The following is a 26,126-nucleotide window of genomic DNA, read 5'->3' on the forward strand; positions in this document are numbered from 1 at the left end:
TGTGTCACTTTAGATTTCTTTGGCTATTCAAAAATAGCAGATATACAAGCTCATAGCGCGGCACCGAGTGCCGCTACGAGCTTGTATATCTGCTATTTTTTTTTAAATCTTGAACATTCTTTTTATAGATTTTTTTCAAAAAACTATTAGGATTTAGATTTTTTTTAAGAATCGTCTCAGGTCTTAATGGGTTAAGCTGGTCAATGACACCGGCCACCTGCCTCTCCTCAAAAGGAGGACAGCTTCCCCAGCCCAAGATTCTTTTCAATGCCGTTCTACCCAAGGAAGGAGCGTGTTGAGAAGCACTTGCACTCTCTTCTGACCTAACGTACGCACACCCCACCACACCCTCTTTTCCGTTCATGTCGTCCAGGACGGCAGGTCTGCGTTAGCCATGGAGAGCACTGAAGCCCCTGAAGGGCAGTGGAAAACAATGTACCTGGTACCAAAAGCCAGTATGGTTCAATTGAGCCGGTACCATGCAGTGGAAACGCAGCGACAGATTAGCCAATGCGAACCCAGGGCCTTCGTGGCCCCTCATGGTCCAGGGCCCCAGAGAATGTTCCCTGTAATAATACAGGCACGTAGTACAAAATAATTCAACTATCTGATGCTCCCTTAGTTCAAATACATTAAAATTGATATAGCTTAAATGGTTGAAGTGAACCATACATGGAAACAAAAATAATGTTATTATGACATTTAAATAAGAGCCTTTATGCATGTTGGTGTCAGCAGTCAACCTGTATGGTTTATATTGCTGTGACTAAATAATAACTACATTGGAACACAGGTTTCCATTTCCTGAAAAATAACATTTGTGGACATACAAGGTTTCTGTAATTTCACAGTCCATAATGAATGTCTATCTGTTCTTGTGACATTTATTCTTCCTCTTCTTCATCGTTTCTTCCAGGTGAACTTCTTGCGTGCTCCAACCTGCCCAGGCTTCTTCCTCTCTCTTACCCTGGGGTCCGGAGTCAACAGCCCAGCTGGAGTGAGAGAGAGTGAGAAAAACACTTGTCAGTTTAAAACATGTCATTTTTAATGAGTGAGGGGAAGTTGAGTGATGCATAAATTAACCATAACCACTTAAGCCCTATTTTATATCGTTGTGCAGAAATACGAAAAGTAGCTAATCTACAACCTCACAAACTTGTGGATCTGTGAGCATGTAGATCAGCTATTTTCGCTATTTGTGAAAAGTTGAGGGGGGGGGGGGGGGGGGGGTTATATTTGCCTATAATGACATGGACAAAATAGGGGCGCCAGGTTGAAAAAGTGGTTAAGGAAACTACAAAAACACATTTGTGGTCATACAAAAATGAACTTGAAAAAATAAACAAACTAAAAGACAAACATGCATACCTTGTCTCATGATCTCCATGTCCCCCTCGGACTGGAAGCTGAGCAGACAGCGGGAGATGGCCAGACGCACCGCCCCCGCCTGGCTGGAGCGGCCGCCTCCGCTCACCGTGCAGTCCAGGTCAAAGCGGCCCAGCATGCCCATGAACTGCAGAGGAAACATCAGCTGCTCCCTGGAATAAGAGACGAGGGATGGTAAAAGATAGAGGAATAGGAGGAGAAGGGGGAGGAATGGAAGGAGAGAGGAGGGAGGGTAAGAGAGAGAAATAAGCCGTTAAGGGGGTGGTCAAATGTGCCTTGCTCATATGCACCAGCTTCCCCATCACTTCTATTCTATGGGATATAGAAGTGATGGTTGGCGGCCGCATCATGTGAAGTCCAACGTGTCTGAAGCGTGGAGTTAAACATTGGTGAACTTTGCCCGCACATCAACCAGTAGGAAAGAAGTGCCGTTGTTGACCCCACTTGGCAGTCATTTTGCTTGTACTTTTCGTTCACAGAGCCAACCACTCCAAACCGGCACCAAACTTTTTGTGGGTATTTCAAAATCACCCGCACCCACAAGATTTGGGTCTGGTGCGACGGGATTCTGATACAGGGCTCTACAACAAAGTATATAGGGACTAAGTGGTTAAGCTTTAATGGACAGCAGTGTCAATGCTGGCTGGTGGCTCAGGTAATTTAATGTCAGAAAACAACAGCACTGTAGTGATTTATACAATCACACACAAGGAGCTTGTGAGTGAGTGAGTGAGAGACAGAATGAGGGCGTGTCAAACTCAACAGTCAGTGAGTGCTGACAACCAATCGCAACCCCTCTACTCCAATTAGACTTGTAATCACTGAGAATGAGAACACACACACACACACACACACACACACACACACACACACACACACACACAACTGTGTAATAAACGTAACTTATGTCATGAAAAGTGGAAAAACCTGATGTTTCTAGAAACTTTTGTTTTGTTTAGGTAAAATGAGGCTAACTTGCCTTTTAACCACTTAAACCCTATATACGCCCATATGTACGGGCTTTCCCTTTACACCGAATCTCTTCATCGAAAATAGACGATCTACAGAGCTTGTAGATCTGCAATATTCACTGAATAAATGTTCACCCCAGAATAGGGACGATAGGGTTCATGTGGTTAAGTGTGTGTGTGTGAGAGAGAGAGGTAGAGAAAGAAACAGAGACATAATGCATGTGTCTGCATGTTTCAGAGAGAGGCAGAGGGAGAGAGAGATACAGTGAGTGTGCATGCAAATCAATCTGTGCGTATGTAACGCCCAGGATGCAACACGTTGTGAGCTTCTCATTTTATTTTTGTATTTGTTTATGTTTGGGGAAAAAACGTTGTTACAATATGACATTATCATCAAAATACTATATTACCACAATACAATATTATTATCTATATCAAGGTATTTGGTCAAAAATACGGTGATATTAGATTTTGTCCATATCGCCCAGCTCTACTTGACCTACCTGTCCTGCAGAACAGAGAAGTAACGGAGGTATTCTTGACCGTTGACCGTGACGCATCCAGAGCCGCTGTCTCTCATCACCACTGAGCTGTTGGACGACTTCCTCCTCCCTGAAGGTGCACAGACACACCTTTATTGCTACAGAATGCTTCTGAAGACCACCTTTCTCAATGTCTAGATTAATTCCCTAGCCCCTTAACCTTAATTAACCCTAACTACACGCTTAATTGTTCAATCGTACCACTCTACCCATTTGCCCTGATCCTAAAATTGCCCCGGGGAAAATTAGGTATTGCTAAATGCGTGTTCATGATGTTCCTTGTACATTCTGGAAAGAAGGTCTCCCCAGAATAAATGTTAACATATATTTTGGCCACTCAGTAACAAAACTGTTACTTTTCAGGATTCAAATTCAAAAGTAAAAAAAGTAGCAGATCAACAAGCTCAAAACGTGTCGCACCGCATGTCGAGCTTGTAGATCTACTACTTTTGATGCTTTTGTGTGACGCTGTAGTATGATCAAGTAGGGCGTTAAATTACGAAAAAACAAAAAAAGTCAAAATATGGAGATAAGAGGTTTCTGCTCGACAGCAATGATATATTTTGCCCACTCTTTCTTTTGTATATTTTTTCCCAATTTTTTTTGTGTGGGACCCTGCATGAGAGGTGTAATAAAAAACAAAGTTCACTGCTGTTATCTACCTTCTGCCGTACTGTAGGCCACGCCCCTGTCGTCCCTCTCCAGGGGCGGGATGACCTGCTTGCTGGCCTGGACCTCCAGTTGCCGCCGATAGCGCAGGATGAACTCTTCTTCGTTGGCGCAGTAGGGCATGGACAGCATCCGCTCCATCAGCTGGATGAAGCGCGCATACTGGACACACACACACACACACACACACACACACACACACGGTTAACCCATTAAAGAGGAGGAAATGAGAGGAGATGAGAGGAGGTGACGAGAGGAGGAGATGATAGGAGATGAGAGGAGGAGATAAGAGGAAACGAGAGGAGACAAGTGGAGGAGACGAAATGAGATGATGAGAGGAGGAGATGATAAGAGACGAGAGGAGGAGACAAGAGAAGGAGATGAGATGATAGGAGGAGATGCTTACATCATGGTCAGAGATGGACTCCACTATCAGGTCGCCTAGCTCTTCCTTTATCAACCATCTGCTGCCTCCTAGAGCACTGTGACACACACACACACACACACACACACACACACACACACACACACAGTAGACTTTAGTTTTTGCTCAGTACAGTCAAGAAAACAGGCATTAGTTAAAATAATAATTTATAACAATAATTGAGTGATAAGATCAGATGAATACGCTGAAACCCACAGTGCAGTGGTGAGGTCATTCAGACTTATATTACATGCCCAACAACACAGATTTTCTGCTAATTCAAGTGTCCTGAATAGTGAATATGCCCACGGCTTGGGGGGGAAAAAAAAACAACCGACCATGTGAAACCCTGTGAGTAAAGTAAGTCACTTTGTCCGTAACGACTCAATACACCTAACCCCAACACAAGACCATAAAACTTCATTAAAACTCTCCAACTAAATATCTGACATGTGGTGCAATTTGGTGGTCACTTTGGTCACGTTGTGAGCTTGTAGATCGGCTAATTTTGGCAAAAAGATTTCAAGGGAAAAAAGGAGGGAGCCTAGTATGGACTAGCCTGGTAAACCCTCCCTCCGGAAATCTCATTTCCATTTGATTCCAGGAGTGAGTCTGGCATGAAGGCTTGTATGGGCGTTTCTAGTGCATTACCAAATAACCGAGCCAATCAGCGTCCTCGCTCATGAAATAAAATACAAATGAGATTTCTGGAGGGAGGGTTTACCAGGCTAAGTATGGACCCCTTGGAAACTTGGGTGAATGAAGTATGCTGTATATGGTTTAAGTGGATGAAATAGATCTATAATGTATTAAGACTGCATCAGGTGAAAAAAGAATTATGCATTACTGCACTGGGTCAGCATTTCTTGACCAGTCGCTCAAGGCACCGAAAATGAGTTGTGAGAGGATCAGACAGAATCTGTGACAATTTCAACAAAGGAATATTGTGCTCGACAGCTTATATATCGGGACCTATGAAGTTCTGAGGAAACTCCACAGAGTCGCAGTGTGAAACAGTTGGAGACCCATGTGTTTTATAATGGATAAAACATCACAGTGAGTGTATATGCATTAACTTACATCTGCTTGGTATCCAGAGAGAAAAGTCCCTTTGCCCTGAGACGTTCTTGGTGCTTCTCGAGGTTCAAGACCTTACTGTACATCTCCTAAACACCAACGATATAAAAGAGCCATACAATAACATTAAGACCAAGGCTCTCTCACAGGAAATCATATACATTTAAAAAATAAATAAAATACATTTTAATAAAAAAAATAAAAGGAAAGGCATTATATAAACTTAGCCCACAAACTGCACATTTAGGAGGACAGGTCTGACCTGGGCAGGAGTGGTGTGTGTGTGTGTGTGTGTGTGTGTGTGTGTGTGTGTGTGTGTGTGTGTGTGTGTGTGTGTGTGTGTGTGTGTGTGTGTGTGTGTGTGTGTGTGTGGGGGGACTGGGACAGATAGACGCAATGAATGCGTCTCTGTATGCATCTCATTGTCCACACACTGTTTGTGCCACCGCCAGATGAAAGTGATAAGCTCAAGACAGTGAGACAGCCGGATGGACGGACAGATATACAGTAGACAGACAAGTAATCCGACAATGGTAGACAGACAAGACGGGTATTAAAGCGGGCATGCCGGTCACGTCCCAGAGGCAGCGGTCCCCCCCCCACCCCACCCAACACACACACATACACACTCCTTGACTAGCGCCTGGCTGAGAACTCATTTCCCTGTCAATTATTCACCCAGATGTTTGTTTAATTTCTCCTTGATAGAGTGCGCCTAATCCTCCTCCACCCAGACTGACAACAGAGATGGGGGGGGAAGAGAGAGAGAGAGAGAGAGAGAGAGAGAGAGAGAGGCGGTTGGAAGAAAAAAGCAAACCTCAAGCTAAAACCAATTTTCCTGTAAAAAAAAGAGAGAGTAATAGAAAACCAGAAAAAAAAGAAATGGGGATGAGGGAGGGTGGGGGGGTTGCTTGCGGTACACGTTTGCAAACACAAGGCCCCCACAATGGCGGAGAATGATACAAATGGCTGGTTAGATGAAAGGCTGAGCAGAGGGAAAGGGACCGAGTCTGTTACAGAGACGACTACAGCTTAACTCATTCTATTCTATTTAATAAAAGCCTGGGCTCTCCAGATACACAGCAGAGCCTCGGTGTCCAGGGCTCTCACTAGGAAAAGGAATGGAATATATTGAGGCATTTGGAACTCAACTGCGCCAATTTAAATGGCGTATGCGTGCCCTACTGTGCAAAAAGCCATAGCATTACTTGGGTTAGTATTTCACTGTATTCAGTTTCCAGGATTTGCACATCATTATGGGGAAACCGTCTTGGTTTGAAAGCCTGTGTCATCCATGTAGAGTATTATGTGTAATATGTTATAAAAGTTATCCAACTATATGGATTTGTGATCGTGAGGTGTAACGTCCTTGGCCAACACTTTCAACCTGGCCTCTCCCTTTTGGGCAATTTTTTCAAAAGTTTGCAAAAATATCATGAATAGCAGATCTACAAGCGCACAATGTATCAGGAAGGAAACACTTTTTTGAGCTTGTAGATCTGCTATTTTCACTGTGGTGTATGAAGTATAAAATAGGGCGTAAGTGGTTAATGTATCACGCATGTCACTAGTATGGTAAAAGCGCAGGGTTGGATGCCTATCAATGGCATAATAAGTTACAGCCGCTTGCCTCGGGAACACAACTATAATCATGCTGGCCTGTAATCAAATACCACCAGTCAGTCACACACTGCTTCCTAAAGCTTGATTTATACGTAGTTGATCACCGGTGTCGCGTACCGGACATTGCCTATCTACAAGCTTGTGAGCTTGTAGATGTGCTATTTTCAGAGTGCCCCACCGTATGAGTATAACTCCAATAAGGCCTAAATCAACCTCTATTGTCTCTTACATCAATGTCTCCCTCCTGGGTGAAATATATAAAAAGAAATCAAACGCCCGAACCCACACAAAAAAAACAACAACCCCTATTTAAAAAAACGGAGGGTGGTGGTGGGAGCGTGTGGGCAGGGCTGGGGGTTATACGTGTGGCTCCCAAGGGGCTCCGTCTATAAAGGACTCGGTGCGGTGAGGGAGGTTAATGAAGCAACGCTGGCTGGGACCCACAACGACCAGAGGAGATCAGTGAACCGCTGGTCCACTTTACACACCACTGCCCTCTCCTGGCAGGACTCCTGTGGTGCGCGTGTGTGTGTGTGTGGATGCAGTATATAAGTGAGTGTGTTGGTGTATCTGTATTGGAGTCTGCATTGTGCAATGGTGCACACACACACGTTAGTCTGTGATAGCATTCTATGCGGAAAACAAAACATACGCACGCAAGGAGCGAGAAACGTAAGGGGAGGACTCGGAGGAGGTGAAAAGCGAGGATGAGAGGAAAGACGGGGGGGGAACAGACGGGGAGCAAAGAGTGCAGGCAGGAAGAGAAGAGGGCCTGCAGTCAGACAGACAGACAGACAGACAGACAGACAGGCAGCACGGCGTCCCAGACATGTCTGACATACCTATTTAAACCAACAGCAGGGGGTGAGAGCAGGCTGCTGCAGGGCACAATAGAGTGCGTGTGTGTGTATGTGTGTGTGTGTGTATGTGTGTGTGTGTGCGCGCTGCAGACACAGAATGACACGAGTGTGTGGGCTTGGACCAAGACTCCGTTTGATACCACCTACACAAACACACAGAGACACTCGAGCTAAACGGTGTTGGACAAAATGGGTCTTTGGACAGGGTCAACAGTGGTAAATGCAGGATGGCAGAGGGAGTGTGTGAGAGCCGTTGTCAGCTGTCAGGAGGACTGCGTGGTGGTGAAGCGCTCCATCTCTCTGTGAGGGAGGGTTGGAGGGTTGGTGGGGGGTTGGTGGGGGGTTCCCAATTCCCCGACAAGGGTGCATGCGATCCGCGAGGTCGGATTAATGTCCAAAGGGCCAGGCGTGCCACGCCTCAAACACGATTTCCAAACCGCCAAATAGAAAAAAATAATAAACTGTCTGCGTCGCTCACTCATGCACATACAGCCCCCTCCCCCACCCCCCACTCTCCCTATGCACCTGCGCTCAAGTGCAAGAGGTGAGATTTCTTCTGGGTTGAGATTTCTCCTTCTATTTTAGGTGTTGATTATTTTTATTTCTATTATAAGTTTTTCTTTCTTTCTTTCTTTCTTTCTTTTTTGCATCTCGCTATATAATCATAGATTTATTTGATTATTTGCATCTTTTGCCTTTATTCCAACAGACAGTAAGAAAGCAGAGGGAGACAGGATACACAAGAGGAAGCTCTCATGGGATTTCATTCTCAGTCCAGCTGGGGTGGGGGGTGGGGTGGCGTGGCTTTCAGAGGCGGCATCTTAACCTATCTTCCATAGACCCCCCCCCCCCCCGTGCCCACTTTCTCCCTGTAGCAACCTCTCCTACACCCGGGCTGTATTCAGCTGTAGCCCTGTGCGTGAAGAACAGGATGTGACAGCATACCGTCCCTTTGGGACAACGCGGGCCACTTGCATTCTGTCAGTCACTTTGGCCATGAAAGGGGGCCAGGAGCAAGGTACAATGCTTTGGGCATGGGGGGTTTGTGGGAGGGAAGGGGGATGACTTGGGCCTGAAAGACGCTTCACCCTAACCTCCTCGCCTTTCTTTCTTTGATACTGTTTTCATGGTGTTGTGTACTCGCATGCATCAGAGTAGTAGGACTTTTTGTATGGTGTGTGTGTACTCACATGCAGAGTAGTAGGACTTTTTTGTAAGGTGTGTGTGTACTCACATGCATCAGAGAGAAGTAGGACTGCTTGCCCGTATAGAAGAGGAAGTGGAAGGGCCGACCGTCTGCTCCCCACTGCACAGCTGGAATGCAACAAAGAGAAGAACCACAAACGAGCTGAGCTAATGGATTGCACGCATTTTTGTTATTAACTCTTCAATGTTCAACACAGTGTTCGAATTGGTTTACAGAAGCCAAACTGAGGCAGGTTTTAAGCACAGTCAGAGCTTTGTCAGCATCTCAGTTTCAGTAAATTACGTGATTTGTAAATGTGATTTGAAATTTTAAATAAACAAGGAAGTCTCATAGAAAAAATAAACCTCAAGTTGTATATAGTGTAGTACATTATATAGATCAATATTTTACATAAAAACTTTACACATTACATCACAAAGATGCAGACATTCGGAGGCTGCACCTCTCAAGACATACGGTATTTACTATATATTTTACTATTTACTATTTGTTTCTTTTTTTGAGAGCAGGTCTCATGGATTAGAATCGTTACCTACACCAAGTTCGATAAATTAAAGCATTTCCCTGCACTTTATTCATAATCAAGCACGTTCTCAAACTTCTGAGTTCCCCCAACTCAGAATGTTCTCATTTGAGTGCCCCAATATGTGGCACTCAAATGGACATAAGCCTTTTGGCACATATGTACAAGTACATGTTCATGTATATGATTTATTTTCTGAATAAAAACTTGTGCAAAGATCACGTACCTCTCTGCTTTGGAAATATCTCATCTGGATGCTGAGAAGGACAGAAAACAACAGTAAACGTCTCTACAAGTCAAGATCAATACATAATGTATGTGACTTGGTGTGTACTCTTACCTTCATTACAGGCCTGGCCTTCTTTTGAAACAAGCTGGACGGGAAGAGGTAGGTGATGGACCTCTGGGGAGTGGGGAGAATTACAGATTATTATCCACACAAAAAAAAAGAGAAAAGAACATCTCAAAGTAGACTGCACAAAACGTTTTTTCTTTTCTTTCAGGGACTTTAATGTGGTCCCCCAGGTTTCTGTACTTGCTCCCCTCCTTTTTTCCCGTTGCTGAAAACAGCAGATCTGCAAGCTCGAGCCTGCCGATCTGCTATTTTCGCAGAATGTTCACCTACTATGACATGACATGACCCCCCCCCAACCCCTGACAAAAACACACACAAAACATAACAGATGAAACGCCGTTTGGTGAGGAGATTCACTGTCAGGTCACGGCGGCGATGACAAACTCCGCCAGTGACAAGAGGTCATGCAAAACCTACGCGCACAAGACGACAGCGAACACCAGTTACGGCGCGCTGACACGGTGAGCAACACAAAGCTACGTGCGGAGTTCACGCAGCGGGCAGGATGGAGATGCTCCCATAGTGGGCAGAGTTAGAGGAGAGATGGCACAGTGAACAGCATGCAGGCTTCTGGCAGCCATGACACTGAACAGAGGACACGCTGCATCCACCGGTTCACTCCGAGTTCAACAGACCGTCGCTGTCAAGTGGAAACCTTGTATGTCCAAAACTGTTACTTTTCAGGAAATGGAAAAAAAAAATCCAATGAAAGCTGTTGTTAATGCTTTTCTTTGGTGGAATACTTATAAAACTCAGACACACTTAAACACTTTCAAAATGTTTCAGAAATAGCCGGAAAAAAGCTGATGTACAAGCTCACAGCTTATAGATTGACTTTTTTTGGCAACTTTTATACTCTTGTACAACGAAGTAGGACATTAATTTACGAAAAACTATAAAAAGTCAAAATATGGAGATACAAGGTTTCTGCCTGACAGCGACTCAACTCAACTGCATGTGCACGCGTGTGTGTGCACGCGCAGGTCATTAGAGGCACCACTACAGATGGTACTTTAGGTGTGTGTGTGTGTGCGTGCGAGCGAGAGAGAGACGTGAACTCTCTCATTAGTGAGGAAGCAGGTGCTTCATGGACGGAGCAGGTTTCAACTTTTAAGTTTGTCAAGACAGCAAGGAGTGGGGAAGGGTGGAGGTGACAGGATGAGGGAGGTGTGTGTAACTTGTGTACAGGCATGTCAATAAGTGAGACAGCGAGAGACAGAACAACATTGAATAAATATATATATAAATATATGAGAGAGAGAGAGAGAGAGAGAGAGAGAGAGAGAGAGAGAGAGAGAGAGAGAGCGAGAGAGAGCAAGAGCGAGAGAGAGAAAATTAGTTGAGAAGACGACGGCAAAGAGGTGAACAGATGAGGGAACACCTGTTCCTTTGCACAATCTGGTAGAGAGGCCCAGGGGACAAAGTGACAAAGAGAGGGATACATTGTATACAAAATGAAAAAAAGAGTAAAGAGACAGCAGAAGAGGAACAGAGACAACAACACAGGGATGGAAAGAGTCTGAGGAAAAGAGGACACAATTAAAATCGATCGCACAGCCAAAGAACCAACGCGGACGCTCACTTCAATGCTTACACATCTCAACCTCACAGACATTACTGAACGCCTGGAAAGCACAACAAAAAGTGCAGGAGAAAGCAATTATAAAAAAGGGAAAAAAACAATAAAGATGCTTGATGTAAATTGCAATTGATGCAAACCTGTTCTATTCTTGACCACTTTCAACCCATGGCGTCGCTATTTTGGGCATGTTATTAGAAGTGAAAAGAGCCAATCTACAAGCTCACATAGCAGATCTGCCCTTTTCGACCCGCAACACCATCGCACAATGAAGTATAAAATAAGTGGATAATTAACCTTGATTAAAGAACCGAGAGCAGAACATACAGGTCTTAGAACCTGTAGCATGACATACTGTAGATGTGTGCATGCTGACATTACCTGGACATTTTCTTTTGACGGTTCTGACATTCCGAATTGGTAGTAATTAAAATACAATAATGCACATTTGAGTGCAAATGGTCAGACATCAATCTATCTACACATTATCTATCTATCCATCCATCCATCTATCTAGTACCTACCTACCTACCTTCCAACAATTGTGATTCACAATCCTAAGCTTTGTGTGACAGAATATGTTCCCAACCCACAGCACTTCTGTGTTTGATTAATCTTTACTTATAACCACCGGTTCAACTTTGACAGATTAGTCGTAAAAATAAAATAAAAAAAAATTTAAAAAAATTAAATAATTCAATAGGTTCCTGGGAGTTCTTCATCAGCCAGTTAATTGGGCCTGTCATGGCTGAGGAGCTTGGACTCCAACCAGGTGGCACTGGGCATGGGGCATCATGTGCCCTGTTCTGCACCCCTCCAAGCCCTCCCCAATTTCTACTCGTCTTGTCCAAACATCTGAGGATGGGGGCGCTAGCCGCCGCGGCCGTCAGTTCGGCTTACACAGCCTGCCGCTAACAACTCTTTTCATTACGTCTGCGGGGAACGGGCCAGAGCGGGGAGTGGGGAAAATCAAGCTAAATAATTGGAGAAATGGGGGTTAATTTATTGCTGAAAACTGAAATAGTTATGTATGTGTGTGTGAGTTTGTGGGTGTGCGCATGTGTAGCCGCCGGACTGCTTCTTTTAATTGCGCAGCAGTGACGCGCACCCAAAATACCCGATATACAAGCTCACAACGCATCGTGCTGCGACGCTTTATGAGCTTGTAGATCGGGTATTTTTGGTGCACAACGCCACGCGCAATGAGGTACATCAAGCCCTTGCGAAGGGCGTCACTAATATCCCTGACACAGCACATTACCCAGTGCTGGCCCCTCCTGGCCAGTGCCGGTGCAAGCGACTAATGGCAACAGCTGACAGCGTAGGCAGGCCAGGAACACAGCCGGCACACTGATGCGTGCACATCAGCTGGATGCTGGGAGAATTATCTGGGGTCCAGTGGCTGTCTAACATGGTTTAACAGCACGAGGCATTCAGTCTCTGTCTCATTAGGGGCGAATAATGGCAGATTAACAGAGAGGCAAGAAGTTTGGCTGTTGGTGAAAAGACATCAAATGGATTATTTAAAATGCTTTCTTTATAGCCTCATTAAGCCTCTGAATGACGCATTACTAAATAGGGATGCTCATTTTAAATGGAAATGTTAATAGTCATTGATGGCTCGACGGTAGAATAGGAACCAAATATGAACATGCCTGAGTGGGTGGGTCTGTGGTTAAAAGAAAAAGAGAACTAGAGATATTGAAAGCTACCGAACACCGGAGTGGAAATTTAGCCAGAATTTTATAATTTATACATTATATATTGAGGCAACCGGATGTGGTAGAAGTTTCTCAGGCTCAGTCTCCGGGATCAAACCCTGATTCCCCATGGCAGTTGATATGGCAGACACTCAAATGACCGAATGGGCCGGCGTCTGCGATGTGGCTGGGTTTTGCTGCGAGTGTCCCTGGGTGTTCTAGAGAGAGTACAGCAAATCCAAGCCACATCTCTTGTGGTCTGCAGTGGCAAGGTTAGAAAAGGGTGTGTGGGTTGGAGGAGAGTTGGCTGAGTGAGAGTGTGTGAGGGGCAGGTAGACAGAGCAGGGGAAAGTGCAATGAAGGCTATGTCCTGCGTTCTAAGTAACAAAATGAGGGAATTAAGTCTAATTAACCATAACATGGGAGCAAAATTTATATATGGTATTGTAGGTAAGAAATAGTATTTTGTGCACTCATTATAGTAAATCATAGCCTCAATTTCTTTTTTTTATTCCTTCAAAAGTCATAGAAAGTAGAAGAAGTAGAAAGACACATAAAAAATAGGAATGTGTTATTTGGTATCTGAATATTTAATTTGATATATTATAACTATTTTTAGAAAACTTAGATATATTAACCTAATACTGCAAAAACCTCAATGCTAGTTCTATGATAAGAACAACACACTTTTAAAAACACACTGCAGGTCTCTTGTGTGCGTCTCTGACTCTCTTACATCCAGTGGTGCAGTGCTCATTGCGTGCTGTAACACGGCGTCCCGCCAGTGTTTTGAGCAGGAGCACGCGCATGCACAGATGTGCACGACACGTGCAGACCCGTGAGAGTGCGTCTACCTCGCGTTTCGATCAAAAACAACCATTCACACCTGAAGCAGTCCAAAGAGAATGTTTGGATAACAGTGGCTCATGGATTCATGAACTAAATTACAGAGGTGACGTCTGCAGGGTAAAAACTAGTCATTTCCTACAGGGCATAGCAGTGGTGGCCATTTTGTGGTTCCACCGATCCAGAGCCCATTCATTTTTCCCATAGAGATTTCCAAAAATATTTACATAAATAATTTTAAGCCTAGAATCAAGCCATCCAGGCTCCTGGTGAATCATCAAACACGTTTCCTACTATTTATGCACTTGTAAACCTAAGTAAAATGAATCACACATCATTAAAATAGCATCCCACTAGTTAACAAAATCACCACTACAGCACTGCTTACATCAATGTCCTCTTGAGTGAAGTTCTCTGGATCTTCTCCCATCATGTTGGCCAGGTGGCGTTTCCCGACGTTAAATTCCTCCACTTGCTTCTGGACGAACTCCGCCGTGAATTTCTCTGGTCCTGCTGCAGCCAGGTTCTTCCTGTGGAGGGCTGAGCTCACACATATCTGCCTGCTCAGGACCTGAAACACATACATAACATTACTTTAGACGCAATTAAGCCTGTCACAATTATTACATACACGTCTGATGGCAATTTTTTTTAGCTAATTGCAATTATTTTGCATAATCTTTAGAATCGTTTTCATTCACCTGTATAAACACAGCTGGATTAAATGAACAGAAATGTCGTATTTTCACTTTGTTGTCCATGCTCTTTTAACCACTTCCAACCTAGCGTCTCTATTTTGGGCATTTAGGGTCAAAACATTCTAAAACATTTTTTTCAAACATAACAGATCTACAAGCTAATGTCGATCAGCTATTGTTGCCAATTAAAATAAAAAATGCCATAGTACATTGTTTCTTATTGGTACTAGTCAAAGTCAGTAATTTCTTTGCATATTTCAGTAATAGGCTATTTATGTCATATCTGCCCTGTGCAATTTTTGTTTACAAAGCCTAAAGGCAAACAGAAACGTAATTTCTATTAATATGTTCTAATTTCCATTGCCATAAACACAATTAAACTGTTAATCACAATTATTTGTATGACAATTAATTGTCAACTACAGTTTCATGATCGTGACAACCCTAGACGTAAAGAATACTGCATGTATATGTTACAGGGTGAATGGAGAACCAGGTAGATTGAAGAAGGCGCGTTCGTTTTTACCACCCACCCAGCAATTCTGTAGAAGCAACACTAGAGGGAGCCACAAGCCAGGCTTGTGCACAAACATATATGGCTGCGACCACACACACACAGTCACACACACACACACGCTCATGCTTTTTTTGGTTTATTGAAAGCAGGACTGTTAAGATACTTTTATTGTGTTCTGGCTTTTGTTTTACTTTCTCCCTGACACACACACACACACACACACACACACACACACACACACACACACACACACACACACACACACACAGTGATCCATGAAAAGAACTATTCTGTCCCTATCGGTTTACAACTCAAACGGCGCTGAGTCGACAAGTGGAGCATCGGCCGGTCAGCGCGGGCACTCGCGCCTGGAGGCACGAGGGCGCGCTTCCTCGGCCTCAAGCTCCACTTGTCGGCGCGCCTCCGTCGTGGACAAGCGTGTGCGTGTGCACGCGTGTTCAGCGTTCCCCTAGCGTAGCTTCCTGGTTGCTATGTGGGGGGGAACAACAAAAGACAGGTCCGCGTCGGCACATCAAAGCCCCGCCTCTCCGCGTTCTCCTTCTCCTCCTCGGAGGAGGAGGACGGTTTATTTCGCGAGGAGGAGCTCCTCCTCCTCGCCTCACGTAATAAACCCCCGCCTCGCCCTCCTTCTCCTCCTCCTCCTCGCGAGCCTCGCTAATAAACCCTATCTCGAAAAGCCCCGCCTCGCCCCGAAGCCCCGTGCCTAAAAACGAGCGCTCTGTCTTCAATCTACCTGGTTCTCCATTCACCCTGTGACATATATACTGCATAGCAGTCTGACTTCAATCACCATAGCTTGTGGCTTGTGACTAGACTTGGACTCAACTATCTGTGACTTTGGCCTTGACTCAGAGGTTTCTAGAATTGAAATTGAACCTGGACTTCCTAAAAGTCAGACAAACTCAATTCTATAAATTGAGTGAGTAATTTTAGATTATTTCTTAATTCCAAGTAGTATCGTCCACTCCACTTAGTATCAAAATGTGACATAGGATAGATTGTTATCTCAGATCATGGCCCGATTTCCCTTGACATTATGTTGAGCCAACCCAAGCCCCAAGCTGAGAGCTGGAAATGTAATACATCTTTTCTAACTGACATTGAGTTTGATTCATGTTTTTTTTTCTCGTGGCAACATCATTTCATATGCTTCATTTAAAAAAAGGACTCCCAAAAAAACAGGACACAACTAGAGAACCAAGTAAAACATTTGGAAGCAATTCATAAAGATAACCCATCAGATGTAAATTGGAAGGCTTTATCGACACGACAGCAGCCAAAGCTAAGTTGGAACTTGATAATGTTAATGAAACTAAAAAGGTTACTGTAATTTTCTAGACAAAAACAACAAATTAATGTAAATACATTTAAACATTCTGCAATTATATACTAGAAATACTGTATTATTATTAGAATCGACTTACAGTAAATGTATGATCTGATCACCAGTGGAGGGGAAGTGACATATGAATGTGGAGTTTGTTTTTTATCATATACTGTGTAAGCTATGTCTCATCCAAGAGTTTTGGACTGGCGATCGAGTGACTTGACTGCTTTAGACTTTGACTTTAGACTTTGACTTGAGGAAAGGCGACTTGGACTTGAATCAGACTTTTAGTCAAGTAACTTGACTACAACATCTGTGTACTTCGTAGTGTATCTGCAATGCTGCATATAAATAACATACCGTAACTAATGAGCCCCAAAGTCATGTTTGCAGCTATATTATCAATACGTTGCACTCGTTGCAGTAATGGGAACACTGTGACTTTTCATAGAGAATGAACTTTCATTAAATGTATGCTTATTTTGAAATGCATTGCATGTTCTATGGTTGTGTATATGCTATATGGAATACATGCAATGAATGTATGGAATATCAGCCATTTTAGGGCTTTAACAGTATCAGCTGGTACTAAATGCCTAATATATGTGAATATAAGAGCCCATGCATGTCATCTAGCTATACTACACTATATAGCTGTGTTCCAAAGTTAAAGGACCCAAATAGCCGCAAGCAACTCTTAGATGCCATTTTTTATATCTGGCATCTAGAGTTGTAATACCAATCCTTGACAGCCTATTCATCCAAACAGAAAAGTCTGATCTGATTGTATTAAACAACGATAAACTCACCAAGATTGCAGCTGTATGGAAAGCTTGGATTATCTTCTTTGTATCTGTCAAGTTTTTGTTCCATAAAAATCCACCGTAGACATGACATGACCTACTTTCTGTCAATACATTCCGTGCAGGTGATCATTTTTGCGTTGGAGTTTGGAAGCGCTCGTTTTATATATAACTCAGTGATTTCCAACCAGCGCTTCCAAACTCAAACACTTATTATCACCTGCATAGAATTTCTTGACAGAAAGTAGCTCATAATATGTCTATGTGGATTTTTATGAAACAAAGACTTGGCAGATACAAAGAAGAATGTTGGTGAATGGTGAGTTTAACGTTGTTTAATACAATCAGATCAGACTTTTCTGTTTGGATGAATGGGCTGTCCAGGGTTGGTGTTGCAACTCTAGATACCACACATTAAAAATAGGATCTAAGAGTTACTTGCGGCTAGGGGTCCGTGAAATTAAAACGTTTGAGAACGACTGCAATATAGTAGCCTTGGATCAAGACAGACAGTCTTGTATCATGGCTAGTAATATAGGTGTAGTGAACAGCCTAAAGATCTATGTATGTAAAGACCATTGTAGAATTGACAACATCATAATATTGTACTTTACTGGATCAAACACTACATGTAAATAATAATGTAGACTTGCAGCAGCATGTCATGTCCCATACGAGAATTCTTCTACTTGTACCGTGTGGAATAATAACCATAACTTATGAAGCTACTATAGATAGATAGATAGATAGATAGATAGATAGATAGATAGATAGATAGATAGATAGATAGATAGATAGATAGATAGATAGATAGATAGATAGATAGATAGATAGATAGATTACTTAATTTAGAAGTTTGCAGACAAAAAGCACATGAAAGTACAGTTTAAATATAAGGTCAACTAAATAGGATTGAAAAGCCCATGAAACCCTAATGGCTTGTTTCAAATGGGGTCCCCATGTACTAGTGAAAATAGCTAGGCTAAGAAGGTGTTTCTAAGGGTAGAAATTGCAGCCACGAAATCTAACCATGTTAAAGCAGAGGTAATGTTAACTGTCAAATTACAGAAGACAGTATTTGCGACTAAAATCAAACAGACATTCCAGGTAGCGTGTCCTACTGTCCTGATAGCTGGAAATTACATAGCCCTGAAACATGACTGTCATAACATGACATGACATCCTGGATAAACCTCAACCTGGTGTTTATACTTTCTCCCTTTTTGGCCCGTATGTCTACATAAAAGTTCAGATTTCAAATATACATTGCTTAGCCCATGGCCACGGATGTTACAATGATGTACGGCTCCACATAAGTACCCGTATCTTCCGTATTGTTCAATAAAAAGCATTTTAATCCGATCGGTGGCCATTTTCTTCGTATTTTCGCCATACACTTTCAACTACGCGACCCTATCGGTTGGGAGGTGTATTGCACTCTGATACATTATGACTATGAGAGAATGGCCACCGATCGGATTAAAATTATCTTTATTGAACGATACGGAAGATACGGGTACTTCTGAGGGGCCGAACATAATTGTAACATCCGTGGCCATGGGTTAAGCACTTTATATTTAAAATCTGAACGTTTATGTAAATGTATGGGCCAAAAAGGAAGCAAGTGCAAACACCAGGTTGAAGTTCATCCATGACGGTCGTGTGATCCATGGCTAAGCCAGATGACGCTAGTTCAAGGACGTCAACATTTCACTTAAACGTTTCCAAATCATATTTCATGATTTCTTTGTTTGCTGTGACAGTAAAACAGACCAAGTCTGTAGAACATCTTACCTGTCGGGTTAGATGCGACGACACTGCGTTAATATTTGTGCAACAATGTCCACATCTCCACAGCAGAGAGCTCACAGCGCGACCACCGGAGGCAGCCATCTTTGTTTGAAAAAAAATGAATACAGGGGTGACGTCATAACAGGAACTTCCTTCGGCCACACGCACGCACGCACACACATGCGCGCACGCACGCGCGCGCACACACACACACACACACTCTCTCTCACACACACACACACACACACACACACACACAACGGATTTATCTATCTATCTATCTATCTATCTATCTATCTATCTATCTATCTATCTATCTATCTATCTATCTATCTATCTATCTATCTATCTATCTATCTATCTATCTGTCTATCTGTCTATCTGTCTATCTGTCTATCTGTCTATCTATCTATCTATTTGTCTGTCTGTCTGTCTGTCTGTCTGTCTGTCTGTCTGTCTGTCTGTCTGTCTGTTTATTTATTTATTTATTTATTCATTAAATGAATAAATAAATACATTTTATTCATTCATTCATTCATTTCATTATTTAATTAACCAATTAATAAAACATTTACATTTTAACACACAAGAAATTACAACTTGTACGGAAGGTTCTGGAGTCTCTCCAGGTGAGAGCTGGTCTGGGGACTTGAAGGTTGAATGCGAATATAGTCTTGAGAGGTCGTGTCTCAGGGATAATCGAGGAGTGGAGTAAATACTGCTTGCATCTGACCTCAAGGGCGACGGTCGGTCACCCTTTAGTAGTAGTACTTGGCTGGATGCTCGGGACATCTCACTGGTGTCACGATGAGTCAGCCATATCCGTATATGGAGTTTTACTTTAGCATGATGTCAGCACTGGATGTCTCTGCCGGCTCCATATATGGAAATACCCATACGTGAGGGTGAGTGAAAGCCTTCGTAACAATTACTGTCAGAGTACTGCTTGTAATTTAGATCTGCCATTTTCAGTATAAATCAGGCATTAGACAGAATCGAATAGATTTTCGTGAATGAAAATAAATAAATCTTCCGACAGTTATGGATCATTTAAAAGAGTTACAACCTTTAGATTTTTTGCGCCAAAGACAAAGTGGATAGGTTTCATCCATGCATACCATGCATAGTCATATCTCTTGTCAGTCCAGATTTTCTAAATGTTCTTTATGGTTTATAATATACTCACCTTATGTTGTTTCCACATACAGTAGCAGCCCAGCACCGCATTGCACCTTATGGCCTCGCACGGCCTAGCACCCAAAATATCTCCTGTTTCCATATAGCACAATATACCCCTCTCAAATCCACAGGTATGCGAAGCAGACTACGGTCATTGCCACTACTTTGTAAGTATAGGTGGAGATCATTGCCGATTGCCTAACAATGTAATAGACAAGTGGACAATTGTCCTGTACACCAATGCAAATCACAGCACGACTACTCCAGCTATCGGTAAGAAAATAACCAAATGGACCCTTACAGGTCTGTAAACTCAGAATAAAAATGGAACCAAATGGATGTTGTTAATAAAACTGCATACGCCTTTCAAGCAGAAGGTCGTGGGTGCGAACCCTGCCTCGGGTCGACGTCAGCCAGGGCCTGCGCAATGGGTTTCAAACGCCAAATCAAATGGGTTCAGAATCAGATCTGAGCCAAGTCTCCTGCAGGAGGCGTGTCTGAAGCCTGTCCTGGACAGATGATGAGGATTAACAACAAATGTAAACAAAGCACAGTAAAACATGTGCAAATCACAGCACACTGAGTGCAAATCACAGCAAAGCCAGTGCAAAATGTATATACATTTTTTTTTTAAAATCACAGCAAACTATACGTTCTGAAGTCCTGGGGGAGACAAATACAGTCCTCCCTTTAGTCTACCGAAACATCATGACCACGGCCAAGCAGTAGCAAGCAGCATTGCGCATCACCGGTTTGGCCCTGTTTGGCCTTCCTCAGACCACTCTGGTGTGGGGCCAGAATTGGCACCCTTTTTGGCACCTCTTCGGCCCCACTGAGCCCACTTTGGCCCGGGTCCTTGTATAATATACATATTATGGAAACGATGGCACAAGCAGGCGGTGTGGTGCGGTGCAGGAACTGGCATGTGGAAACGTAGCGTTAGATGCTTGCTGACTCAGAGCATCATTCCACAAAATAAGATAATAATTCTGTACATGATTTTACACTTCACTTTTACAATGGCTTAAAATCTCTACATTTCAATTCACAAGATTGCTTTATCTCATTGCATTTCAAACGAGTAAGTTGTTTTATTTACTTATTACTGTGGCTTGAGTTTTTAAGAATTTAAATCAAAAAGCATTGCAACCAAGCATTTAATCAATGACAGACTACTGTCAAAATCAGCTTTTGACAGTCAATTAAACAGAGAACAGAGAAAATGCAAGTTCTGGTGTATTGTGAAATGTCCCTTTTGCCCACTACGCAGGAAGTCTTGTTGACAGCATCTGTGTTGGCCCTCATCAAGGCTTCTAATGACACCGACGCCGGGGCCCAGCGTGGCTCCCTTTGACTGTTTGCGGATCTTTTGAACATTCTTCATCGTGTTGTCATGAAACATATTTGCTTGGTTGGGCAATGGATCAAACCATTCTGGTGTTCTGGGGGAGAACAAAATCAAATGTATCGTGATGGGTGTTGCAAGCGTTGATAGGACCACATTCTCCAGATGTTCTTGTCCGGTGTTAGATCTGTTAACAACAAAGTTAGTCAGCAAAATGTTCATTCAGTCTCTCTACTAAGGTCTTGTCATATTCAATCTTACTCCATTCTTCCATCTAATGCCATATAATATGTCCAAACCTCAGCATCTGCTCTTGGCAAAACAAAACAAAAACAAACAAAACAGGGGAAAAAGAAAGAAACAAAACAGGAAATAAGCTGGGAAAAGTGTGTAAAACTGCAACAGAAGGCACATTTGGAGAGTACTGCAGCCTGCTGGTTCTGAAACAATCTTGGAATATTGTATCTTGTTAAAAGAAAAATAGCTTCAAATGTATTTTTTATTGTGCCTCAGAAAATGTGATGATACACAGCAAAATCATCAATATCAATTTAACTCTAACTGAGGGGTATGGCTTCATGATTACACTCCAGGGGTTTTGGGTCCATATTTATCCTTTGATGCTAGGATTTAGCTGCCTAACCTCTTTTAACACAGTCCTCTCAAACAATTTCACAGGCCACCATCTGCACAAGTTTGGGGGTGGCCCTCTTTTTTACTGGGACCTGGGGTCCCCAGTCTACAGACAGAGGTAGTGGGCGTTTCCAGAGATTTTTCGATCATTGGCTCCGATGGTCCAAAGGACAGCCAATGAGATGCTCTGCGTTTATTTGGGCAAGCAAATAAAGCTAAGCTAAGCGGCTAACCGGTTCCGGTTGCTCCCGCCCTCGAGTACAAAAAAGAGGATTTTGGTTATGACTAGCAAGGCCAAATCAAATCAATCAACTACATCTCATGGAATGTAAGGTAAGGTCTCACTCTCAACAACCCAGTTAAGCATCGCAAAGGGTTCATGCATTAAATAATTCACAGCCTATATCCCAGTATAGATATAATTAATTATGTCAATCTTGTTTTTAGTCAGTGAAAATAGCCAATCTACAAGCTCAGAACATGTCGCGATACAACGCGTTGTGACCTTACTTTTTTTTTTTTTTTTTTCCAGTTTTTTAATTAGTGAAAATGATTGACTTTTTTTTTTCTTAATAAAAAAAGAGAATATGTTGATTTAAAAATGTGGAAATTTTTTTGGTAGGAAAGGTAAATAATTAACACACAAAAACCCATAAAAACAGGCCCGGGCCCCAAAGTGGGTCACATCCCTATGTTTGGGAAACAGTGGCGTACAGCATTGAACTGTGCTTACAGATCAATGCGGTGTGTCTTCACTTATATTACTTTGATAGAGTTGGTGCAGGAACGGAGGGAAATTAATCAAAGTGAAGGGGCACAGACTCCGGGCGCGTGCCAGTCGATACAGCCATGTGGTTAATTTGCCCTGAGGAGCACCGTCGTCGAGCAGATGATAAACAGTGTTTGCCCCGTGTTTTAGCCACGAGCGTGCTCCGGCTCACCAAGAAAAATAGTTTCGACCCGCGGTCTCTAATTCATAGTGGGGGGTGAGCGGTAGGACATTAATCATCGTTCTGGCATAGTCCGTCTCTGACAGCCATGAGCCACCACCATAGGTGGAGTGGGGTGGAGATATTCCTTCGGTGAGCTCTGTGTGGACATCGATATGCGCTATGCAACACCGTGACAGTAGGCTACATCGGGATGGCTGCAGAGAACATAGGATACATGTTAGTTTGTTTCTAATGTCGCGCCGCACCACCCGGGTACACATTCCTTTAAAACTTTAACCCATAGCGTCCCTATTCTGGGGCAAACCTTCAGCCAAAATAGCAGATCTACAAGCTCACATTAACACGCTGTCAATGCATTGTTAGCTTGTGTATTGGCTATTTTCAGCAAAGAGATTTGGTGTAGAGGGAAAAAAAGGAATGGGTCAGGTATAGAATCCTGGGGGAGCCCAGTCAATTAAGTATATATAGGGTTTAAGTGGTTTTAAAGAGGAGATGATCGACTTTTTCTGTGAATGATGACAGCTATTCTTATTTTTCTGTTTTGGGATCGGGAGTTCTGCAACAGCCCTTTGATTAAATCAACACAATGTCCCTCTATTTGTCCCCGCAACCCTGCATCTCATGACTCGCTTTGGAGTCCCCATCCCACAGGTTGAGAAACCCTCGCATAATGAGAACCGTAGGAGTTACAGACCCATAAGGGTCCATTTCGGACCCTGGTGGTCCCCAGACCCAACGTTGCGAACCAGTGGACTATACCTTGTTGCCAGTCATTAAAGAGTTGGCACTCATCCAGAGCTCCATATGGCCACTAGGCATTCCAGCAAACATTCATCTTGGGAGAAAAAAGGAACACCACAATAGGCGACATTGACCTCTAGTCCATTTGATCCACATTGACTGACATCTCTTAATTGTATGGATACAACACAGATGAAGCAACAAATAACGGGGGGGGAAGGGGGGGTATTTCGCCATGGAGCCTTGCCAAACAGGCTTCTTTCTCCTCTTTCCAGGGGATGGAGTGGCGTTGAATTGGGGGGCTTATATAATACCAGCGAGCTGACTGAGGCTTCGCTCCAGTCATCATTTCCATGGTGCTTTACGCCGATTCCCTAATATCCTTAGCACCGAGCGCGAGGGATAAGCCTGTCGTGCCGAAACCCGGCTGTCATGCCCACAAACCGTTCACGGCTCGAAAAGAATCCATTATGGCTTCTCAGCAAAACATGGGGCTCAAAGGGCCGGTTTGCTCAAGCTCATTTGCTCTGTTAAGGCTTATTTATTTACCCTTAGCTCCACGTGGGACGGGATCTCCTATGTGTCACAATACAGCACACAGCTGGGTTTAGAGAAATGCCATATTCATGTAGAGCTGGTTATGTATCCCTTGAATCATCGTGGGCGCATTATATCATGAAGGCTCTCAGTACAGTGAGGCTAACCGTGCGTATAATGTCTCTCGTGTTTTAGTAGGCAGTAATGGATGCGGTGAGATGTTTCAATTAACAACAGCTATCGTCAGAGTGTGCCAAAGTGAAAAACAAAATATTTGGTGGTAAGAAATGGATTTAATTAAAACACAATCTTGTCCCAAAACAAAGCACTGATTGCGGAAAACCAAATTACCAAGTGGAAATAATAAGACCAGATCAGCTTGCCTCTGCAGGATGAACCCAACCTGTAGAGGGAGGCATCATTATTCCTTTCGCCCTTTGGATCATTTTACTTTGCATATTGACATATTATGCTTCCTGTTGTTTCACTCTCCCAAATACATACATAAAGAAGGTGGCACATCTAGTGTCCAATCTGATGCTCCGTCTGATCAAATAACTCTTGTTAGTGAGTCGTGTCCATGGAAGAGTAGGGAGAGGAGACCACCTTCAACCACTGCAGATGTGATAGTTATATTGTATTAGCATACTCTAGAATGACCCTGTTTTAATTTTTTCTCTTTTTTCTGTAATAATATTGGTTTTCTGTTCATCTGCCATAACACTGCCTGTGAAGCAGGAACGCAAAGTAACGTAAGACTCAAGGCTTATTCAACAGTATTTACACTGATTGCAGATTCAAGGCGGTATTGGCTTGCATCAAGGCCTTCTATGTACTGTAGTGTACAGTACATAATATTGAATGTTTCTGTGCTGGCCTTGTAAGGCAATTTCTCTCCGAAAAATGTGAACGCATCTTGGACCCTTCTCACACCTCCTTCTGGTGCTTCTAGGTCTTAAATGGACCTCTTTGATTCACTGTGGAATCAATCTTGCGAAATCACAATTCCAAACACTTATCTCAAGATGTGTGTAATATTGTTAGGCAACCTGTACTCCTGCTATGTTTTAAGTGTCTTGAGTGTCCAAATAAAAATAAACACCAACAACGAACAATCAAAACACAAACCATGCATGAATATGAGGGACAACAACCACCGTAAGACTACCCCACCCTTGTGTGGATACAAACCCAGGGCTTTTTTGTTATGGGTAATAGCATACCATAGCTACACACCCCTAGGCATCAACACCCCCCCCCCCTCTCTCTCTCTCTCTCTCTCTCACACACACACACACACACACACACACACACACACACACACACACACACACACACACACACACACACACACACACACACACACACACACACACACACACACACACACACACACACACACACACACACACACGCACGCATCACTCCAATTCTTCTTTTTTATTCAGGGGACAAGCATATGTACCCAAGCCAACAAGTCTGATTGGCTTCTTATCTTTGGGGAATGGAGTCGGTGATTGGAAAAGGCAGCCGGGGGATATGAGTGGGCCGCGTGGCGTCCCAACCCCAGCAGGAGAGCAGTGGTGGGGGTGGGGGGGGGGGGGGGGTGGACCAGGGGCGCTGTAACCCAGACCCAAAGAAAAACCTGCCAGCATGCACATACTGTTACTACTAACAATATTAACTCTGTCTAGAACAGGGTCTTTATGTTTGTGTGTACTGTATGTATGTATGTATGTATGTATGTATGTATGTATACGTATGTATGTATGTATGTATGTATGTATGTATGTATGTATGTATGTATGTATGTATGTAT

At 43.2% G+C, this 26,126-nt stretch overlaps 1 protein-coding gene across 1 annotated transcript; it reads right to left on the bottom strand.

Annotated features, from left to right (window-relative positions):
• Nucleotides 1-725: 725 nt before the first annotated feature.
• On the bottom strand, nt 726-19,032 carry mrps9 (mitochondrial ribosomal protein S9). The gene is made up of 11 exons (XM_080457810.1): nt 18,923-19,032; nt 14,151-14,333; nt 9,623-9,685; nt 9,509-9,539; nt 8,787-8,866; nt 5,073-5,158; nt 3,975-4,050; nt 3,562-3,730; nt 2,861-2,969; nt 1,369-1,538; nt 726-992 (listed from the first exon to the last, which is right to left on the bottom strand). The coding sequence occupies exons 1-11, from the start codon at nt 19,019-19,021 to the stop codon at nt 901-903; spliced, it is 1,158 nt and encodes a 385-aa protein (XP_080313936.1). The 5' UTR covers nt 19,022-19,032; the 3' UTR covers nt 726-900.
• Between the last annotated feature and the right edge of the window lie 7,094 nt (nt 19,033-26,126).

This window comes from Gymnoscopelus braueri, assembly GCF_963280865.1.
Source record: "Gymnoscopelus braueri genome assembly, contig: SCAFFOLD_115, whole genome shotgun sequence".
Classification (NCBI taxonomy): domain Eukaryota; kingdom Metazoa; phylum Chordata; class Actinopteri; order Myctophiformes; family Myctophidae; genus Gymnoscopelus; species Gymnoscopelus braueri.

Coding starts and splice junctions, on each gene's coding strand:
- mrps9 (XM_080457810.1), bottom strand. CDS start 19,021: ATGGCTGCCTCCGGTGGTCGCGCTGTGAGCTCTCTGCTGTGGAGATGT. Junction 3,731..3,974: donor AGTCCATCTCTGACCATGAT/GTAAGCATCTCC, acceptor GTGTGTGTCCAG/TATGCGCGCTTCATCCAGCT. Junction 2,970..3,561: donor GGCCTACAGTACGGCAGAAG/GTAGATAACAGC, acceptor GTGCACCTTCAG/GGAGGAGGAAGTCGTCCAAC.